This window comes from Ursus maritimus, unplaced genomic scaffold (assembly GCF_017311325.1).
Source record: "Ursus maritimus isolate PB19 unplaced genomic scaffold, ASM1731132v1 scaffold_4, whole genome shotgun sequence".
Lineage (NCBI taxonomy): Eukaryota > Metazoa > Chordata > Mammalia > Carnivora > Ursidae > Ursus > Ursus maritimus.
The window spans coordinates 68616138-68633305 of NW_024426552.1; the positions used below are offsets into that span (position 1 = coordinate 68616138).

At 37.1% G+C, this 17168-nt stretch overlaps 1 protein-coding gene across 4 annotated transcripts in view; it reads right to left on the reverse strand.

The window, feature by feature from the left end:
* The window catches only part of PCYT1A (phosphate cytidylyltransferase 1A, choline), a 40939-nt gene that overhangs the window by 17648 nt on the left and 6123 nt on the right, over positions 1-17168 (reverse strand). For all 4 annotated transcript variants that reach the window (XM_040621385.1, XM_008708394.2, XM_008708390.2 and 1 more), the window contains one exon: positions 11049-11175. In XM_040621385.1, coding sequence (XP_040477319.1) covers positions 11049-11165 — 117 coding nt within the window. In that variant the 5' untranslated portion in view covers positions 11166-11175. The remainder of the gene's footprint in view (positions 1-11048; positions 11176-17168) is intronic.

Here is a 17168-nt window from a genome sequence, read left to right on the forward strand (position 1 = left end):
GAATGCTCTTTCCTCTATTGTGAAGGGAATTGTTTTCCTTAACTTTATTTTTGGATTGTTCCTCGCTAGCATATAGAAATGCAAATTGATTTATATGTGCAAATGTAATGTCTGTGTCTATAATTTCAGATGATTTTTGTATATTGATCTTGGTCCTGTGCCTTTGCTAAACTCAATTATTAGTTCAGGACTTTGTTCAGTAGATTCCTTAGGATTTTCTACATATAAGATCATGTCATCCATGACTAAAGACATTTTACTTCTTTCCAATCTGGATGTCTTTAATTTCCTTTTTATTATCCCTTATTGCCTTAGTTGGAATCTCTAGCACAATGTTGAACAGAGGTAGCAAGGACAAATATCCTTGCCTTTTTCCCAATTTTAGGGGTGAATAATGCACTCTTTCACCATTATTATGTTAACTGTAGGTAATTTGTGGATGCCATTTATCAACTGAGGAATTGTCTTTCTTTTTGCAATTTGTTGAAAGTTTTTATAATAAATAGGTGTTGGATTTTATCACATGCTTTTTCTGCATTACTGAAACAATCATATTCTGGTTTTGTCTTTTGTTACTTATGGTGTATTAAATTAATTGATTTTAGGATGTCAAACCAACCTTGCATTCCAGAGTGAAATCCTCCTTGGTCATGCTATATACATCTTTTTATATGTTCCTGAATTTGTTAATATATTGTTAAGGATTTTTGCATCTAAGTTTGTGAGAAATTTTGAACTATAGTTTCCTTTTCTTGTGTTTTTTGTTTTTTAGGTTTTTTTGGCCTGGCTTTGATGTTTGGTTTCATAAAATGGGATAGAAAGTATTCTCTATTTTCTGAAACTGTTCAGAATAGGAAACTATTTCTTCCTTAAATGTTTGAAAGAATTCACCAATGAAGCATCTGGGACTGGTCTTGTCTCTGTGGGGAGATTTTAAAAAACTCAATTTTTTTTTTTACTAGGGATAAGTCCATTCAGATTTTCTATTTCATTTTGGGTCAGTTTTTGTAATTTGTCTCTTTCTAGGAATGTCTATTTCATTTAAATTGTCAAGTTTTTTGGCATCAGTTGTTCATAACGTTCCCTTATAATTCTTTTAATTTCTGTTATGTTGTAGTAATGTTTGCTTAGAATTTTAAATTCTAAATAGATCACATCATGACTGGGCTGAATCCAGCGACTGGGAAGACATTGTTTTGTTTTGAGATAATGATGGATTTTTTAAGATTAAGTTTTAGACTTATTTATTTATTTGAGAGACAGAGAGAGAGACAGCATGAGTAGGGGGAGAGGCAAAGGGGGAGAAAGCTCAAGCAGACTCCCCCCCCCCTTGCTGCAGAGCCCAACTCAGGGTTCATCAAGCAGAAACTAAGCCAACTGACTAAGCCAAGTCAACTGACTGAGCCATCCAGGCATCCTTTAAGATTAGGTTTTAAAATTAAAACATATTTGTTTTTGGGGCACCTGGGTGGCTCAGTTGGTTGGGCGTCAGACTCTTGATTTCAGCTCAGGTCATGATCTCAGGATTGTGAATGGGGAGCCTGCTTAAGATTCTCTCTCTCCCTCTTCCTCTGCCCCTCCCCACTCTCTCTCTCTAAAAATAAAAAAATAAATAAATCTTTAAAAAAACTTATTTCTTTTTAAGAATCACTTACATAATAAGCTTAGTTTAAGATACGCTAAACCTATATAAAGATAAAACATTCATTTTTTAGGAGACATGGGCACATATGCATGCTATCCTTTTTAAGGACATTTTTTAAAGGAGATAAGAATAGACCAATGACCCAAATATACAATTTTCTGTAGTTAACAGATTTCTCTACAGATTAGACAATTTATCCTCTAGAAGTTAGTACTCAAAGAGTTGCTTAACAGTAGTTTGTGTTTCTAAAAGCATATGCTATTCACAAAATAATACATAATTTATGATTCTATCTATATAAAGATCAAAACACAAAACTAATCTATGATGACTAGAAGCCACAGGAAAAGGAGGAAATTAGGTAAAATGGATACTGACAAGCAGGGACATGAGAGTTTTCTGGGAATACTGGTGATTACGTGGATATATACATATGTAAAAATTTATTGAGCTGTACACTTAAGGTTTCTGCACTCTACTGTATGTAAGTTATACCGCAAGAAACAAGTGACATTTGGGCATAAAAAGGAATGCAGTACTGATATATGCTACAACAGGGATCCTGATATCTTGAAAACATGCTAGGTGAAAGCAGCTGGCCATAAAAGACCACTTATTGTATGGTTCCATTTATATATCCAGAATAGGAAAATTTATACAGAAAGTAAATTAGTGGTTATACAGGGCTTGGAGGGTTAGGGAGAAATGGAGAGTGACCGCTAACAGGTACAGGGCTTCTCTCTGGGGTAATGAAATGTTCTAAAATAGATTATAATGATGGTTGCACCCTCTGGATATTCCAAAAACCATTTATTGCACACTTTAAATGGATATGTGAATTATAATAGTATGTGAATTATATCAATAAAGTGTATATATATTTATATATAAAAAACAGGCAAAAATCTATAAAACAAGTAGAAAAAAATGTGTTTATTAACAATAGTACACATAGATCAAAGATGAGCTTTATTGCTCTGAAAGTTATTACCAATAGAGTACTGGAGTTGGTTGTTAAATATTCAGGACTTTTGTGGGTCAGTTATTAAATCATTGGTAGTCTGATCTCAGCCACAGAAATCAGCAAATACTACATATCAGAGGGGTTTTTTTCCCCTGCAGTGAGCCAGTTTAATAAGACACCACTGGTTATTTTGCATACTTAGAAAGAGACCAGTTCAGAGGTTATTACAGGGAGAAGAAAATGGGCTTACAGATTTTTCCATTAATGTTGCAGTGGGAGTAGAAAGGGTGGCAGATTTTGTGAAGGAAGAATGGGTAGTACATGGTAAAAAGAAAAAATATTGTCACTTGAGGGAAGGAGGCATTTACAATGAATTTTTGAACTGAAAATAAGATTGTAGTACCAGTAGTATCAGTAGCAGGAACGGGGAAGTTTTTTAAAAAAGAAGTTGAGATCAAAGAAAATGAGAACTGAGAGAAGTCTTTTAACTTGGAGATTCAAATGACTATTAGAGACCTTCTAGAATATATTAATAAAAGTCAGAACACCAGGGCCTTTAAGAAAATTAGAAGAAAAGGAAATAGATTAGTAATAATCTTTCATTAAATATGTGTATCCATAAAAGGAATGAGAAAAACTGAAAGATACCTAGAGGAGACAGAAAGATCAAGTGGCATTTTTTTTTTTTTAAGTTAAGGAGATCTGTACATGTCAAAGACAGAGGAAAAGGAGTCAAAGAGACAAAATACTGGAGAAGGAAAAAACAGATAACTAAGGAAGGAAGAGTCTAGAGAAATGGCAGGGAATGGCTTTAAAGGAAAGCAGGGGGGAAAGTATTAGCTTCAGAAATAAGAAGGATCACCCCATTCTAAAAGCAGAAGGAAAGGTGATAAAAGGACAATGTTAGATGTAAAGGAGGAAAGACACACAAATTTATATCTGATATCCTCAATTTTATCAGTATAGTAAGAAGGATATGAAATGTCCTATGAAAAACAGGGAGGTTGATATGAGACTGAAAGCTTGAGGAAAGCAGAAAATATGTGGAATAGTTACTGTGGGAAATGTACCAGACCATCAGCAAATGACTAATGGAACTACTGAGCACTGTATTAAGACCAGATCAAGCCAGCAACATTAATCTAGAGAAGGCCAAGTTAACAGGTCTAGGAAGAGAAACTGAAAGATGTAGGGTTAGGCCATAGAAAATGAAAGGGAGGCAGAAGGGGGAAGTAAAGAGAAGGAGGCAAAGGGATCTAGACACTTTTCCAAAGAAGATATACTAATGGCCAAAAAGCACATGGAAAGATGCTCAACAACATTAGTCATCATGGAAATGCAAATTAAAACCACAATGTTACCACTTCACACCCACTAGGATGGCTATGAGCAAAAAGACTAGCAATAACAGTGATGGCAAGAATGTGGAGAAACTGGAACCTCCATACACTGCTGCTGTGAATGTAAACTAGTGCCCAACTTTGGAAAATAGTTCTTCAAAATGTTAAACACAGAATACCATATGATCCAGAAATTACACTCCTGGGTATATAACCGAGAGGATGAAAACAAAGATTTTATTTATTTATTTATTTATTTATTTATTTATTTATTTATTTAAGTAGGCTCTATGCCTACTATGGGGCTTGAACTCATGAACTCAGGATCAAGAGTTGGACAGTCCACTGACTGGGCCAGCCAGGGCCATATAAAATATATATATATATATATAAAAACCTGTAAATGAACAATGTTCATAACAACGTTATTCATGATAGCCAAAAAGTGGAAATCCAAATGTGCATGAATTAATGAATGGATAAACAAAATGGTATGTCTATGGGTAATATTATTCACCTGTAAAAAGGAAAGCAGTATTAATACATGTTACCACCCGGATGGACCTCAAAAACAATGTTAAATATGAGAAGCCAGATAAAAAGGTCACATACTATATGATTCCGTTTATATGAAATGTCCAAAATAGACAAATACCTAGAGACAGAAAGTAGATTAGTGCTTGCCAGGGGATGGAGGATGGGAGGGGTGATTGCTAATAGATATGGGGCTTCTTTTTGTGGTGATGAAAATGTTTTGGAATTAGATAGTGGTGATAGTTGCATAACATTGTGAATACACTAAAAATCACCGAATTGTACCTTTTTAATGGTTTAAACAGTGAATTTTATATTATGTGAATTTTATCTCAATTTAAAACGATACATTAAAGTATCCTATCTTTCAGGGCACCTAGGTGGCTCAGTCCTAAGGATCCAACTCTTGATTTCGGCTCAGGTCATAATCTCAGGGTCCCAGGATCAAGCCCAGTGTCAGGCTCCGAGGTCAGCACAGAGTTCTGCTTGGGATTCTCTCTCTCCCTCTCCCTCTACCCCTTCCCCCACCCGCACACACCCGTGCTCCTTCTCTCTCTCTAAAATAAATAAAAATAAAATATTTTTTAAAAGTGTCCTATCTTTTACAATGTTTCTTCAATCTTCCCTGTATACTGTGTATGTTCCAAAGCAGAAGGCAAATGCAGGTATCCCTCCTGGCTAGGGTTTCAATTCCTCCTAAGTATAGAAAATGAAACCTAAGGTTCTTCAACTACAACAGATCAGCAAAACCTTTCTCTCTCTAGAGTTGCCTCCAGTTAGAATGAATAGTATTTCTAAAAATATCTTTCTAAAAACAGTACCTCTAGAAGCTAAACCTAATAAAAGTAGGACAAAGTACTTCTACCTTTATTCTCCTAAAACATACCTCCTTCATTTTAACCTCAAGGGAATCCTACAGAATATTATTTTCAAGTCGTTTGACTATCTGGCTGTGAAGCATAAATGAAAGGGCATGGATTTAGAACTTGAAAAAACTTAGATCTAAATCCCAACTCTATCACTTAATAGCTGTGAAATCATAGCTTTCATCTTCTATAAAATGGAAGATAATACCTGCCCCACAAGGTGGCTGCAAGGATTAAATAAAAGAGCATATGCAAAGTAACTAGCACAATGTTTCACATATAGTGGCACTCAACAATTTATGTCATCAACAACGTGAGCTCATTTTCTCTCCCATTCTATGGTACACAGGTTTCATTACGCCAACAAAATTAACTAAATTGTACTAATCTAAGACATTAGATTCTAGATGCTATATCAAGTTTCTAATTCTTTACAAATTATAATGAATACTATTATAATGATTAATGATCATCATCCCCAAATTATGAATGATCTTCTGAATACAATATTGCTTTCACAAAAACTTTTCCTGATTATGTTCACATATATTAACTCACTATTCCTCAAAATTCCAGTGAAAGAGATGAGATTCTGGTGTCCTAAGGAATAGGGAATGGAGATTACTCAGATTATGACCAGAATTTGATATTGGCTTCCCAGTACTCTACTTCCAAGGATTCTTAAAACATTTTTCAGCAAAAACTTTCAGAATGACACAGAGAAACATTTCCCTTTTACCCAAACATGCTGCACAAATGGTAACAGGTCTTACTGAGATCCAATTTTTTTCCATAATGCTAGAGGAAAGGCTGTGAAGTCAAGAGGAATACCATGTGGTATGAGAAAGAAGGGATAAGGAACAGAGCAAAAAGATTCCACTCCCTGGGGAAGGGAGGGAAGGAAGGAGGGAGGGAGGGAGGGAGGGAGGGAAGGAAGGAAGGAAGGAAGGAAGGAAGGAAGGAAGGAAGGAAGGAAGGGAGGAAGGAAGCTGGAGAAAGGGAGAAGGGGGGTGAGGGAGGAAGGAAGGAAGGAGAAAAGAAAAGCAATAATTCTCCCTGACTCCTATTGCCATTTCAATGAATGCAAACAATGAACTCATCTATCTAACCACTATTGGGATGTCTCCTAGGCCTTCTAAATTGAACTTGTACTAAATTAAAATCTTTCTCCTAAACCATCTTTCCATATTTCTACTTTAAATAAGAAGCACCCCATCTATACAATCTACCTAAGACTGAAATCTAGGAGTCATCTTTAACACCTCTCATCCTTTACATCCCAATGTCCAAGGATTGCCTATTTTACCCCTTAAAAACTTAAAATTTTAGCTTAAGTTCTCATTATCTCCAACCTGGATCATTACAACAATCTCACAACTAGTCCTTTGGTTTCTGCCAATCTGCATTTCAACTCATCCTTTCTAAAACAATCCGGATGATCTTCTAAACTGCAAATCTGATCACATTATCCACAGGATAAAGTTCAAACTTCTGAGCACAGCCCACAAGATCCTTCATAATCAGGCCCTTGCTTACCTTATCTATTGCAGATTATTATTCCAAACTTTAAACTCTAGTAATATTACTCATGGTTTGTTAAACATACTATTATTTCACACTTGAACTTGTATGCTATCTCTTGTCCATTTCTTGGAGAATTTTTTTTTTTTTTAAGTAGGCTCCATGGAGCCCAACACAGTGTTTGAACTCACAACCCTGATCTCAAGACCTGAGTTGAGATTCAAAGTCAGATGCTTAACCAACTGAGCCACCCAGGTGCCCCTTGTCCATGTCTTGAATTCCTATTTATCCTTCAAAGTTCAGCTCAGAAATAATCTCCTCAATGAAGCTTTTCCAAAACCACTGTCCCCACCCCTAGATCAAAGTTTATCTGTTGTTTCTCTAGGCAGCCATTGTACCTCTTTCTTCTATTTGGCCCTTTCATTTTCTATCTTTTTTTTTTTTTTTAGAGAAAGAGAGAGTATGCAAACAGGGTAGGGGCTGAGGGAGAGGGAGAAAGAGAATTCTAAGCAGGCTCCCTCCCCAGCAAAGAGCCTGATGTGGGGCTCAACCTTACAACCCTGGTATCATGACCTGAGCCGAAATCAAGAGTCAGATGCTTAACTGACTGAGCCACCCAGGCACCCCTCATTCTGTATCTTATTTATCTATTTCCCCTATTTGTCTGTGACCTTCTCTCTCTTTTTAAGATTTATTTGAGAGAGAGAAAGAGAGAGTGAGCGAGCACACAGAGGGAGAGAGAGAGGGAGAAGCAGACTGCCCGCTGAGTGGGCAACCCGAGGTGGGGCTTGACCCCAGGACCCTCGGATCATGACCTGAGCGGAGGGCAGACGCTTAACCAACTTAGCCACCCAAGTGCCCCTGTCTGTGAGCTTCTTCTTCTTCTTTTTTTTTTTTTTAATTTATTTGTCAGAGAGAGAGAGACAGCCAGCGAGAGAGGGAACACAAGCAGGGGGAGTGGGAGAGGAAGAAGTAGGCTCCCAGGGGAGGAGCCTGACGTGGGGATCGGGGCTTGGGGCTTGATCCCAGAGCTCCAGGATCACACCCTGAGCCCAAGGCAGACGCTTAACAACTGCACCACCCAGGCGCCCCTGTCTGTGAGTTTCTTAAGGGCAAGGTCATCCTTTCATCTTTGCATCTCCAACGCATAGCAACTGGCATACAGATGTTCTCAATATATGAGATTGTGAGATCTATCTCCATTAGCAGAACTGTTGCCAATTTGTGATTATTTATACATATGATAAATATTAAGATAGGCTAAAAGTCTTATTCTTCACAAATATTTTTGTGATTCTTTTTGATTGTACCTTTAGAAACATCTGTATCAATAAATTCTTTATACTTATAAACAAACTAACCATAAAGTTATCCCTTTTTTCCCCCTCTTTAATTATTTTCTCTCTTCTTTCCAATTTATTCTGACCCACCACCCCAGCTACTATTACTTGGTGATCCTTACAATTTCTCTCCCCCTTGCAAGGGAAATACAAAAAACAAAAAACAAAAACCTCTTCTGAGCTCTGAGCTATAGAGCTCCATATTAGGCTCACATCTCTCAAAGGGAAGGGCATATTTATCTTTATACTCCTATCACCTACAGGCCATGCTGGCACACTGTGTGTGATAAAATCTTGTTTGCTCAACTCAAATGTCAACTAATGAGTGATAAATAAAATGTGGTATGTGATGGAATATTATTTGTCAACAAAAAGAAATGAAGTACAGGGGGCGCCTGGGTGGCGCAGTCGTTAAGCGTCTGCCTTCGGCTCAGGGCAAGATCCTACCGTTTTGGGATTGAGCCCCACATCAGGCTCCTCCGCTAGGAGCCTGCTTCTTCCTCTCCCACTCCCCCTGCTTGTGTTCTCTCTCTCACTGGCTGTCTCTCTCTGTCAAATAAATAAATAAAATCTTAAAAAAAAAAAAAAGAAAGAAATGAAGTACAAACACATGCTACAACATTAATGAATCTTGAAAACATGCTCAGCGAAAAGAAGCCAGCCACAAGACTATGTATTGTATGTATGCCATTTATATGTAATGTCCAGAACAGGCAAATCTATAGAGACCTAAAGAGTGGTTTCCAGAGGCTGGAAGTTAGGAGGTAATGGGAAGTGACTGAGAATGGGGATAGGACTTTATTGGGGGGTGATGAAAATGTTCTAAAACTGTTTGTGGTGATGGTTGTACAGCTGTAAATATACCCCAAACCATTGAATTGTACAGTTTAAATGGGTGGATTATATAATCTCAATAGAACTGTTATTAAAAAAAAGAAAAAGAAAAAAATCTCGTTTGCTTTTGCTACAGAGCTGAAAAGGGGTCAGAGACAGAACGTACAAGTGTACAATAGAGATGACAGATAAGTTTATTTAGCAGACACTCCTCACTAGGGTCAGTACAGCCTGTTGGGTAAGTGAATCTTTGACCATTAGCGCATGCTAAATAGCCAGTGTGTACTTGAGAGGAATGTGGGATAAGTAGGAAGTCATTCAACTGATTTGTGACATGAATATATGAAGCAAAGTAACTTAAAGCATTGAAATTCCTCAATTCTAAGGACCAAGAAATTTAAGTCTTTTAAGAGCCCATTCCACTAAGACTGGCCTTCTTTGCTCTATCCCTGGCTATTGTGACTGGCAACGAGTATCACCTACTTGGTTATAACTTGTCCCTACTCCAAGGCTGATTGCTGAATTGGTGCTTACCACCATCTCTTAACCTCAATTCTCTAATACGCATTCAGAAATTAACAATGGCCTGTTTTGTTTACTGCTGAGTCATTTTCTGAGTATACTTGCTACAGTGTACAGAATAATGGTCCCCTAAAGATGTCTACATGTTATTCTCTAGAACCTGTGACTCTGTTACCTTACATGGCAAAATGGGCTTTGCAGATATGATTAAAGAATTTTGAAACTGGGTGATTATCCTGGATTATTCAGGTATGTTCAATGTAATCACAAAGGTCTTCGTAAGTGAATGAGAGAGGCAAAAAAGTCAGAATCAGCAGAGATGTGATGACAGAAGCAGCAGTCAGAGTGTTGTGATTGCTGGCTGGCACCAAGAGCAAAGCCTCTCAAAGCTGGAAAAGACAAGAAAACAGATTCTCCCTTAGAACCTCCAGCCCTATCAACACTTTGATTTTAGCCCTCTGAAACTCAATTCAGACTTCTGACCTCCAGAACTATAAGATAATATATCTGTATAGTTTTAGGCCACTAAATTTGTGGCAATGTGTTAAGCAGCAATAGGAAACTAATACACTTGCCCCTACCATCAATACCATCATCAATATCAGGCCTAAAGCATATGTCTCCTGTTGGTGGAATCCAGTTGCTTTTATTGATCAAGATAGAGTACTGATTTGGAACAAATTTTAATTGTGTCAGAGTAAAAATATTTTTCCCTTTACACTACAAGCAGCTCCATGACTAAACACTGGAAACTGCAGTTTTTGATCAATGGCTAATGGTCAATATAGTTGTAAAGAAAACACAGAAACATACAATCCTTTTCACTGGAATTTTAAAACATGGATTTCATAATAATATTATCTATCAATAATAACTTCAATTGTGTATGTGATCTTTGATATGTTTTTTAGGGAAAGCTTTAAGAAGGGTACCAAACTGAGACAGGATGAGCAGTTTGGAATGGGGTATTTCGTCGAAGGCTTGGCAGTAGTTAGCAAATACAAGACAACGTCCCAGAGATAAAGGAACACAACGTAGGCAGTAATAGAAAAAGCCTGTCATCTAAGATATCACCAGTAATAGAGTGAAGGAATGATATTGGAGAACAAAAATAACACAGAGAAAACTAAACACCATGAGATGATACTAAGATCAGATGACGGCTCCAATTTCTCTATTCTATTACTTTTAATTTGATCTTTAGCCTAATATACACACAACTTCCAAATTTTCCTAAACTTCTTTTTTTTTTCTCTAACATTCTTTTTCCGGTTCCAATGTAAAGCTCTTGCAACTGAGCTGTGAGCTACAACTTGATAAGAGAGCATAACATTTCCAACAACTATGAAAATACTATTCACACTTACTATTCATTCTTTCCATTATTTAAGACTTGACATACTGATATCATCAATTTTATATCAGTTTCTAGACACCCCCCCCCACCAGATTAAGTGTTCAACAAAGAAGTCTCTTCCTTACAACTGCACAGCGTGGCATTTTTGAAGAAATTCCATCTTCCTCTGTTGCCCCATTGGGTCCAGGTACCTCTTTTCTCCTCTTTCTTGTGTTCATTTTGGCTGAACTCTGTGCATCCATCTTCTTTTAACTGGTCATAGAAAGTGAAAAAGAATTTTTTTCTCATTGAAGTGGAGAAAAAGTCTGTCACCAGTATTTCAGAGATGTTAACACAGATACACTCAGCAAAAGATCAATCCCATAGCACACATTTCACAAGATGAACTGATTGCATCTGGCAAAAACAACAAAGCTTCAATAAACACATGCTGTAGTAGAAACACTGAAATGCTTCTCTGGAAAAATGGCCACAATTAATCACATGACCTTGGAAATTATTACCCTGACCAATGTAGCCTGTATACTAACTGCTAATTTCATATCCTGACTAAATGTAAAAGATTGGAATAACTTGGCTGAGAAAGTTAGTTATATGGACTTTTACCACCACCACTTATAACATCCCTAGGACATCTGGAGCTATTACAAGTATAAGAAAATGTGAAAGGTATGTTTTTGGTGCAGATGGGGGGAAAAAAAGAGCTTTTTAAAAAAGAGACAGCCATCACCAATTCCTGGTTTAACAAAGCTGGATTTTTAAACTCTAAATGCTCTGTAGGTTTCAGAGACCACTCCACAGGGTTAGATCTATGAAAATTGTGAAGTGTACTGTATCTTTTAAATGTCCTTCCTCTTCCCTTTCCAATACCTATTTTCCCTTCCTCTTTCAGAGTCAGCACCTTAAGTTTGTTCAGAGCCCCCAATAATTAAAACCCCACCCAAGCTTCTCCTTCCCTAGTGAAAACTTAATTATTACTGTCTCACTTAGCAGAGAGCTTCTAGCAACTAGCTACCACAGCAAAGATCTGAATATTTGATGTTTCATGTTTAGATGTTGACTTGTGCTACCTCTCCAACACCCTGCAAGGATATTTGCATTTTTCCTGGGTATCATAATTTGCACAAATAAGTTAATTTAATAATGACGTAATTTTAGGCATCAGCCAGAAATTGGGGATAGAAGAACTTTAATGATCAATTGCCATTTCTGCCAAGACATGATACCATGAAAGGTAGAAGAAAAATCCTCAGAGCAGAGGTGAAAAACAAAACATGCCAGACAGAATAAGGACATTCTCCTTCACCTTACTGCCTCTAATAAGCTCTCCTGAAGATGACGTTCATCTAAACAACTGCAATTGTGCCTTACTTTCTGTGACAAGATCTACAAGAAACCTGACCTAATTCTTAAAGACTGAAGGTGACACCCATGAGTCCTGGTTAAGTATTAGGCTGACATGAAAAATGCCAGAGTCCAAAGTGAAAGATGAACACCACCCAGAAACTTCCTTTCATCACAAATGCAAATTAAAACGGAATAAGGGTACTATACATTTAACAAGTTTTTCAGTGATGATGAGAGCTTTTCTTCATTATTGTTATTAATTTTTCTTTCAAAATATCCAGAGGTTGTATTATTACTCTCACCTCACTGGTCTGAGAGGCTAACTAAAAACACCTAATCAGAGGTGTCTACGTGGCTCAGTCAGTTAAACGTCTGCCTTCGGCTCAGGTCATGATCCCAGGGTCCTGGGATCAAGCCCCGCATAGTCTGGGTCCCTGTTCAGTGGACAGCCTGCTCCCTCTGCCCCCCTGCTCATGCTCACTCTCTCTCTCTCTTACATGTTTTTTCTCTCAAATACATAAAATCTTTAAAAAAAAAAACAAACAACCTAATTAGTGACCATTTCTAATTTGCATACAATAGGACTTTGCTTAAGTATCTGTTAACTTCTCAGGGTAAGTAGACAAAATCCATTATGAGAAATGCAATCAGCAATCTCCTGTCAGTCAGTTGAAAGTTAGGTAGTTCCTAGTCCTGAGAACTTACTGTGTATAGGGTACTATAACATATTTTTTAAAGTAAAAATTATATTCTCAAGAAGATTTCAATTCAGCTGAGGAAACCACATGTTCATGATACAAAAATGCTCCTTAGGATTCTAAAACCACTGGGGGAAAGTTTGTTAAAAAACAGGATATTTACAGTTTCAAAGCATCTTCAAGTATTTTGAAGTAATCCTCATAGATTACTTATTAATTATAAAGCGAAAAGAGTTACCTTTAAAGTGAAAAAATCTCTTAGCTAAGTGATCAAAGTTAATTAACATCACCAATAATGCCTCCTGAAGTGAGGCATTGAGGACACATCACCTGCCAAAAAAGCATACCCTGTATGGGTTTATGAGGAACAAGCAAACAAACCTCAGTTAAAGGACATTCTACCCTGTTATTCTTCAAAAAAATGTCAATCATGACAAACAATGAAAGGCTGAGGGATTAATACAAAGAATAGACAACTAAATTTCATTTCTAGGTTGGGGGAGAAATTGTTATAAAGGATAGTTATTAAGACAACTAGTAAAATTTGAATATAGGCTGTGTATCAAATCATAATACACATCAATGTTAAAATACATTTGATAATTACACTGTGTTATATAAAAGACTATCTTTGTTTTTAGGAGATAAAAGCTGAAGTACCTGGGGATAAAGGGTCATGATTGCTGCAACTTACCCTCAGCAGAAGCAAAAGAAGCAGAAGAAGGAGAAGAAAAAGAAGTGAAGCAGAAGGAGAAGCAGAAGCAAAAGCAGCAGCAGCAGCAGCAGCAGCAGCAGAAGAAGAAGAAGAACAAGAACAAGAAGAACAAGAAGAAGAACAAGAACAAGAACAAGAAGCAGCAGCAGCAGCAGAAGCAGAAGAAGCAGAAGAAGAAAAAGAAGAAGGAGGAGAAACAGAAGCAGCAGAAACAGTAGAAGCATAAACAGCAGCAGAAGAAGCAGAAGTAGAAGTAGAAGCAGAAGAAGAAAAAGAAGAGAAGCAGAAGGAGAAGCAGAAACAGAAGCAGAAGAAGTAGAAGCAGAAGAAGAAAAAGAAGAGAAAGAAAAAGGAGAAGCAGCAGAAGGAGGAGGAGAAGCAGAAGAAGAAAAAGAAAGGAGAAGCAGCAGCAGGAGAAGCAGCCAAAGGAGGAGAAGCAGAAGAAGCAGAAGCAGCAGCAGAAGAAGCAGAAGTAGGAGAAGCAGAAGAAGATGCAGCAGTAGTAGAAGCAGTAGAACAGAAGAAACAGAAGCAGAAGAAGGAAGAGGAGCAGGGGGTGGGGAATGAGAGGGAGAAGAAAGAAGAAAATTGTGTATATTATGTTACATTAAAAAAAATGTAAAGCTGGGGCGCCTGGGTGGCTCTCAGATAAGCATCCGACTCTTGGTTTCAGTTCAGGTCATGATTTCACGGGTCTTGAGATCAAGCCCCGTGTCAGGCTCCATGCTCAGCAGGGGGTTTGCTTGGTGGTGAGCCAGCTTTTCCCTCTCCCTCTGCCTGCCACTCTGCCTATATGTGCTTTCTCTCTGTCAAATAAATAAATAAAATCTTAAAAAAAGAAAAGATTTCTTTAATCTCTGTTCCTCCCTCTTCTGACATTACAAATAGGTGTCACTTTAAAAGCACCTGTACTTTCCATTCATGATACAAAACAGTTTTAAGAGTGCCATAATAAATCAAGGGGATAAATGTCATATTGTTTTTTCAATAATTATTTTCTATAACTTCAAGTTAAAATTCCTAATGTTTAATAGGAAAATACTTAACACATCCAAAGACATGTTTATAGGAATCTTTAGAAGTCTTTGCTCTGTGTGGGGGGTGGAGGAGTGGGAAGGCATGTGTGCTATAATATTTTTATAGCTTTATTGAAGTTTAATTGACATACAATAAACTGTATTTAAAGTGTATAATTTAATGAGTTTTAACATATCTATACATCTGTGAATCATCAAAATTAAGATAATCAACATAACTACCACTCTCAGGTTTCTTCATGCCACATTAGAATCTATCTCTCCCTCCCCAACTTCAACTTTGCTTTACCTTTTTGTTTGGCTGTTTGTTTTTTATACTGTGGCAAAATATATGTAACATTAAGATTTGCTTTACTTTCTAACTGCTTATTTCTTAAAGTACTGAACCATCTTGTCATATGATTCAACTTAACTAGACAAACACATGGTGGATATTATCGTACTAGAAAGAAGCAAAGGCTCTCCTGCTAAGAGTTAAAATACTGCCAGTGTGGTTTAAATATATTCGACAGCCAAACTGGTATCTGGGGTATTTGGACCTTGTGATACCAGTTCTATTCCACTAGACTAATAAATCATACAAAAAATATAAAATATCACAATGAGGACTCAAGGCAAGAGAAAGGATTTGTATGATTAGCTAATTAAAGTAAAATTCACAAACATAGAAGGAATCAAGTGGTTACTATGGTTACAGTGGTTACTATTGTTATTAACATGTTACAAAGCCCTTTGGTAAATAATAGTAATACTAATATGTTTTACCTGTATTTCAATTGAGTACATATAAAAAAAACTCTCCATCTGCCTTATATAAGCACCTTTAATCAAATGTCTAAGGCAGTATTTCTCAGTAATTCTTATGCATGCTCCATTTTAAGAAATATAGAAATTTTTTTTTTACAGATTTTATTTATTTATTTGACAGAGATAGAGACAGCCAGCGAGAGAGGGAACACAAGCAGGGGGAGTGGGAGAGGAAGAAGCAGGCTCATAGCGGAAGGGCCTGATGTGGGGCTCAATCCCATAACGCCAGGATCACGCCCTGAGCCGAAGGCAGATGCCTAACCGCTGTGCCACCCAGGCGCCCCAAGAAATATAGAAATTTTAACCTCACTCCGTCAGCATAGTATAAGGATTTAAGAGTTCGGGCCCTAAAATCAGATTACCTAAATACGAATCCCTTCTCTACTACTTACTAGCCATGAGAACGTGGACAAATTCCTTAATCACCAGAGCTGCATCACCTAACAAATGAGGTTCAAATGGAGTAATCCATGTAAGTCTTAGTTCAGTGCCTGGCACACAGTAAGTACTTGTAAGTATAGCTACTATATTATTTAGTAGTAGTAGTTGTCATCATCTGCCTTAAACTTGCATTCTTGTGTATCCCCTATATCCAAAAAGGTTTTGTCAAGTTTCCCCCCTAGAATTACTATTATGAAAAGTATACCTTTTTTTTTCTTTGAAAGATTTTATTTATGTATTTGAGAGAGAGAGAGAAAGAGCACACATGAGCAGGGGGAAGGGCAGAGGGAGAAGTGGACTCCCTGCTGAGCCGGGAGCCTGAGGCAGGGCTCCATCCCAGGACCCTGGGATCATGACCTGAGTCAAAGGCAGACGCTTAACCGACTGAGCCACCCAGGCGCCCCATGAAAAGCATACTTTGAATGTAAAACTATGGTAAAACATTAAGTATGCTACATCTCCTGCTACATCTCCCCAACCCCTATCCCATTTAAGAATCACTGTTGCAGCAAGAAGTCTTCTAGAGTCTGACTGTAAGCTACCATAGGAAAAAAATATTGCCCTTTTGGCATAAATTAGTTAAACTGGGTTTCTCATCACTTGGAACCATAAAAATCATAATTGGTACATTTAATACCTAGCAATGAGCTCTGGCACATAGTAGGCACACTCAATTACTATTTGAATAAATATACTAAGTATAGAAAACCACTTTGAAATTTTGAAAAGCACTTTATACATTACCGTTTTGTTTTGAAAGAAGTCAAGTTCTTGTCAGTTTATAAGTGTATCAAAGATGGCACAACAAAGTTCCCAACCTGTTAAAAGTATTTTTCCTTACCTACTTACACTATTCCTTTTCCGCTTACATACAGTTCTTCTATTTTCTAAAGATGACTTTTGTGTCTTACACTGTATTTTACATTATACTTTAAACTGAACATTACACATTAGACTTAAACTCAGGTCTTAGCATCCTATGGATTTGGAACAAATACACCTAATACTTTTGGTGTTTAACGTAAAACACTTCTGTATCTTACCCACTTTCTTAGAAGGAGAACACCAAGATCACAGACATTCTTTAACAATAACTCTAAAAGAATTTTGAAATTATAAAAAGATTAACTCTCATGCCTTTCCTCTAAAACTACTACTATTTTTTAAACCACTTTTCACTGGCTCTCTCTTAGACCAACC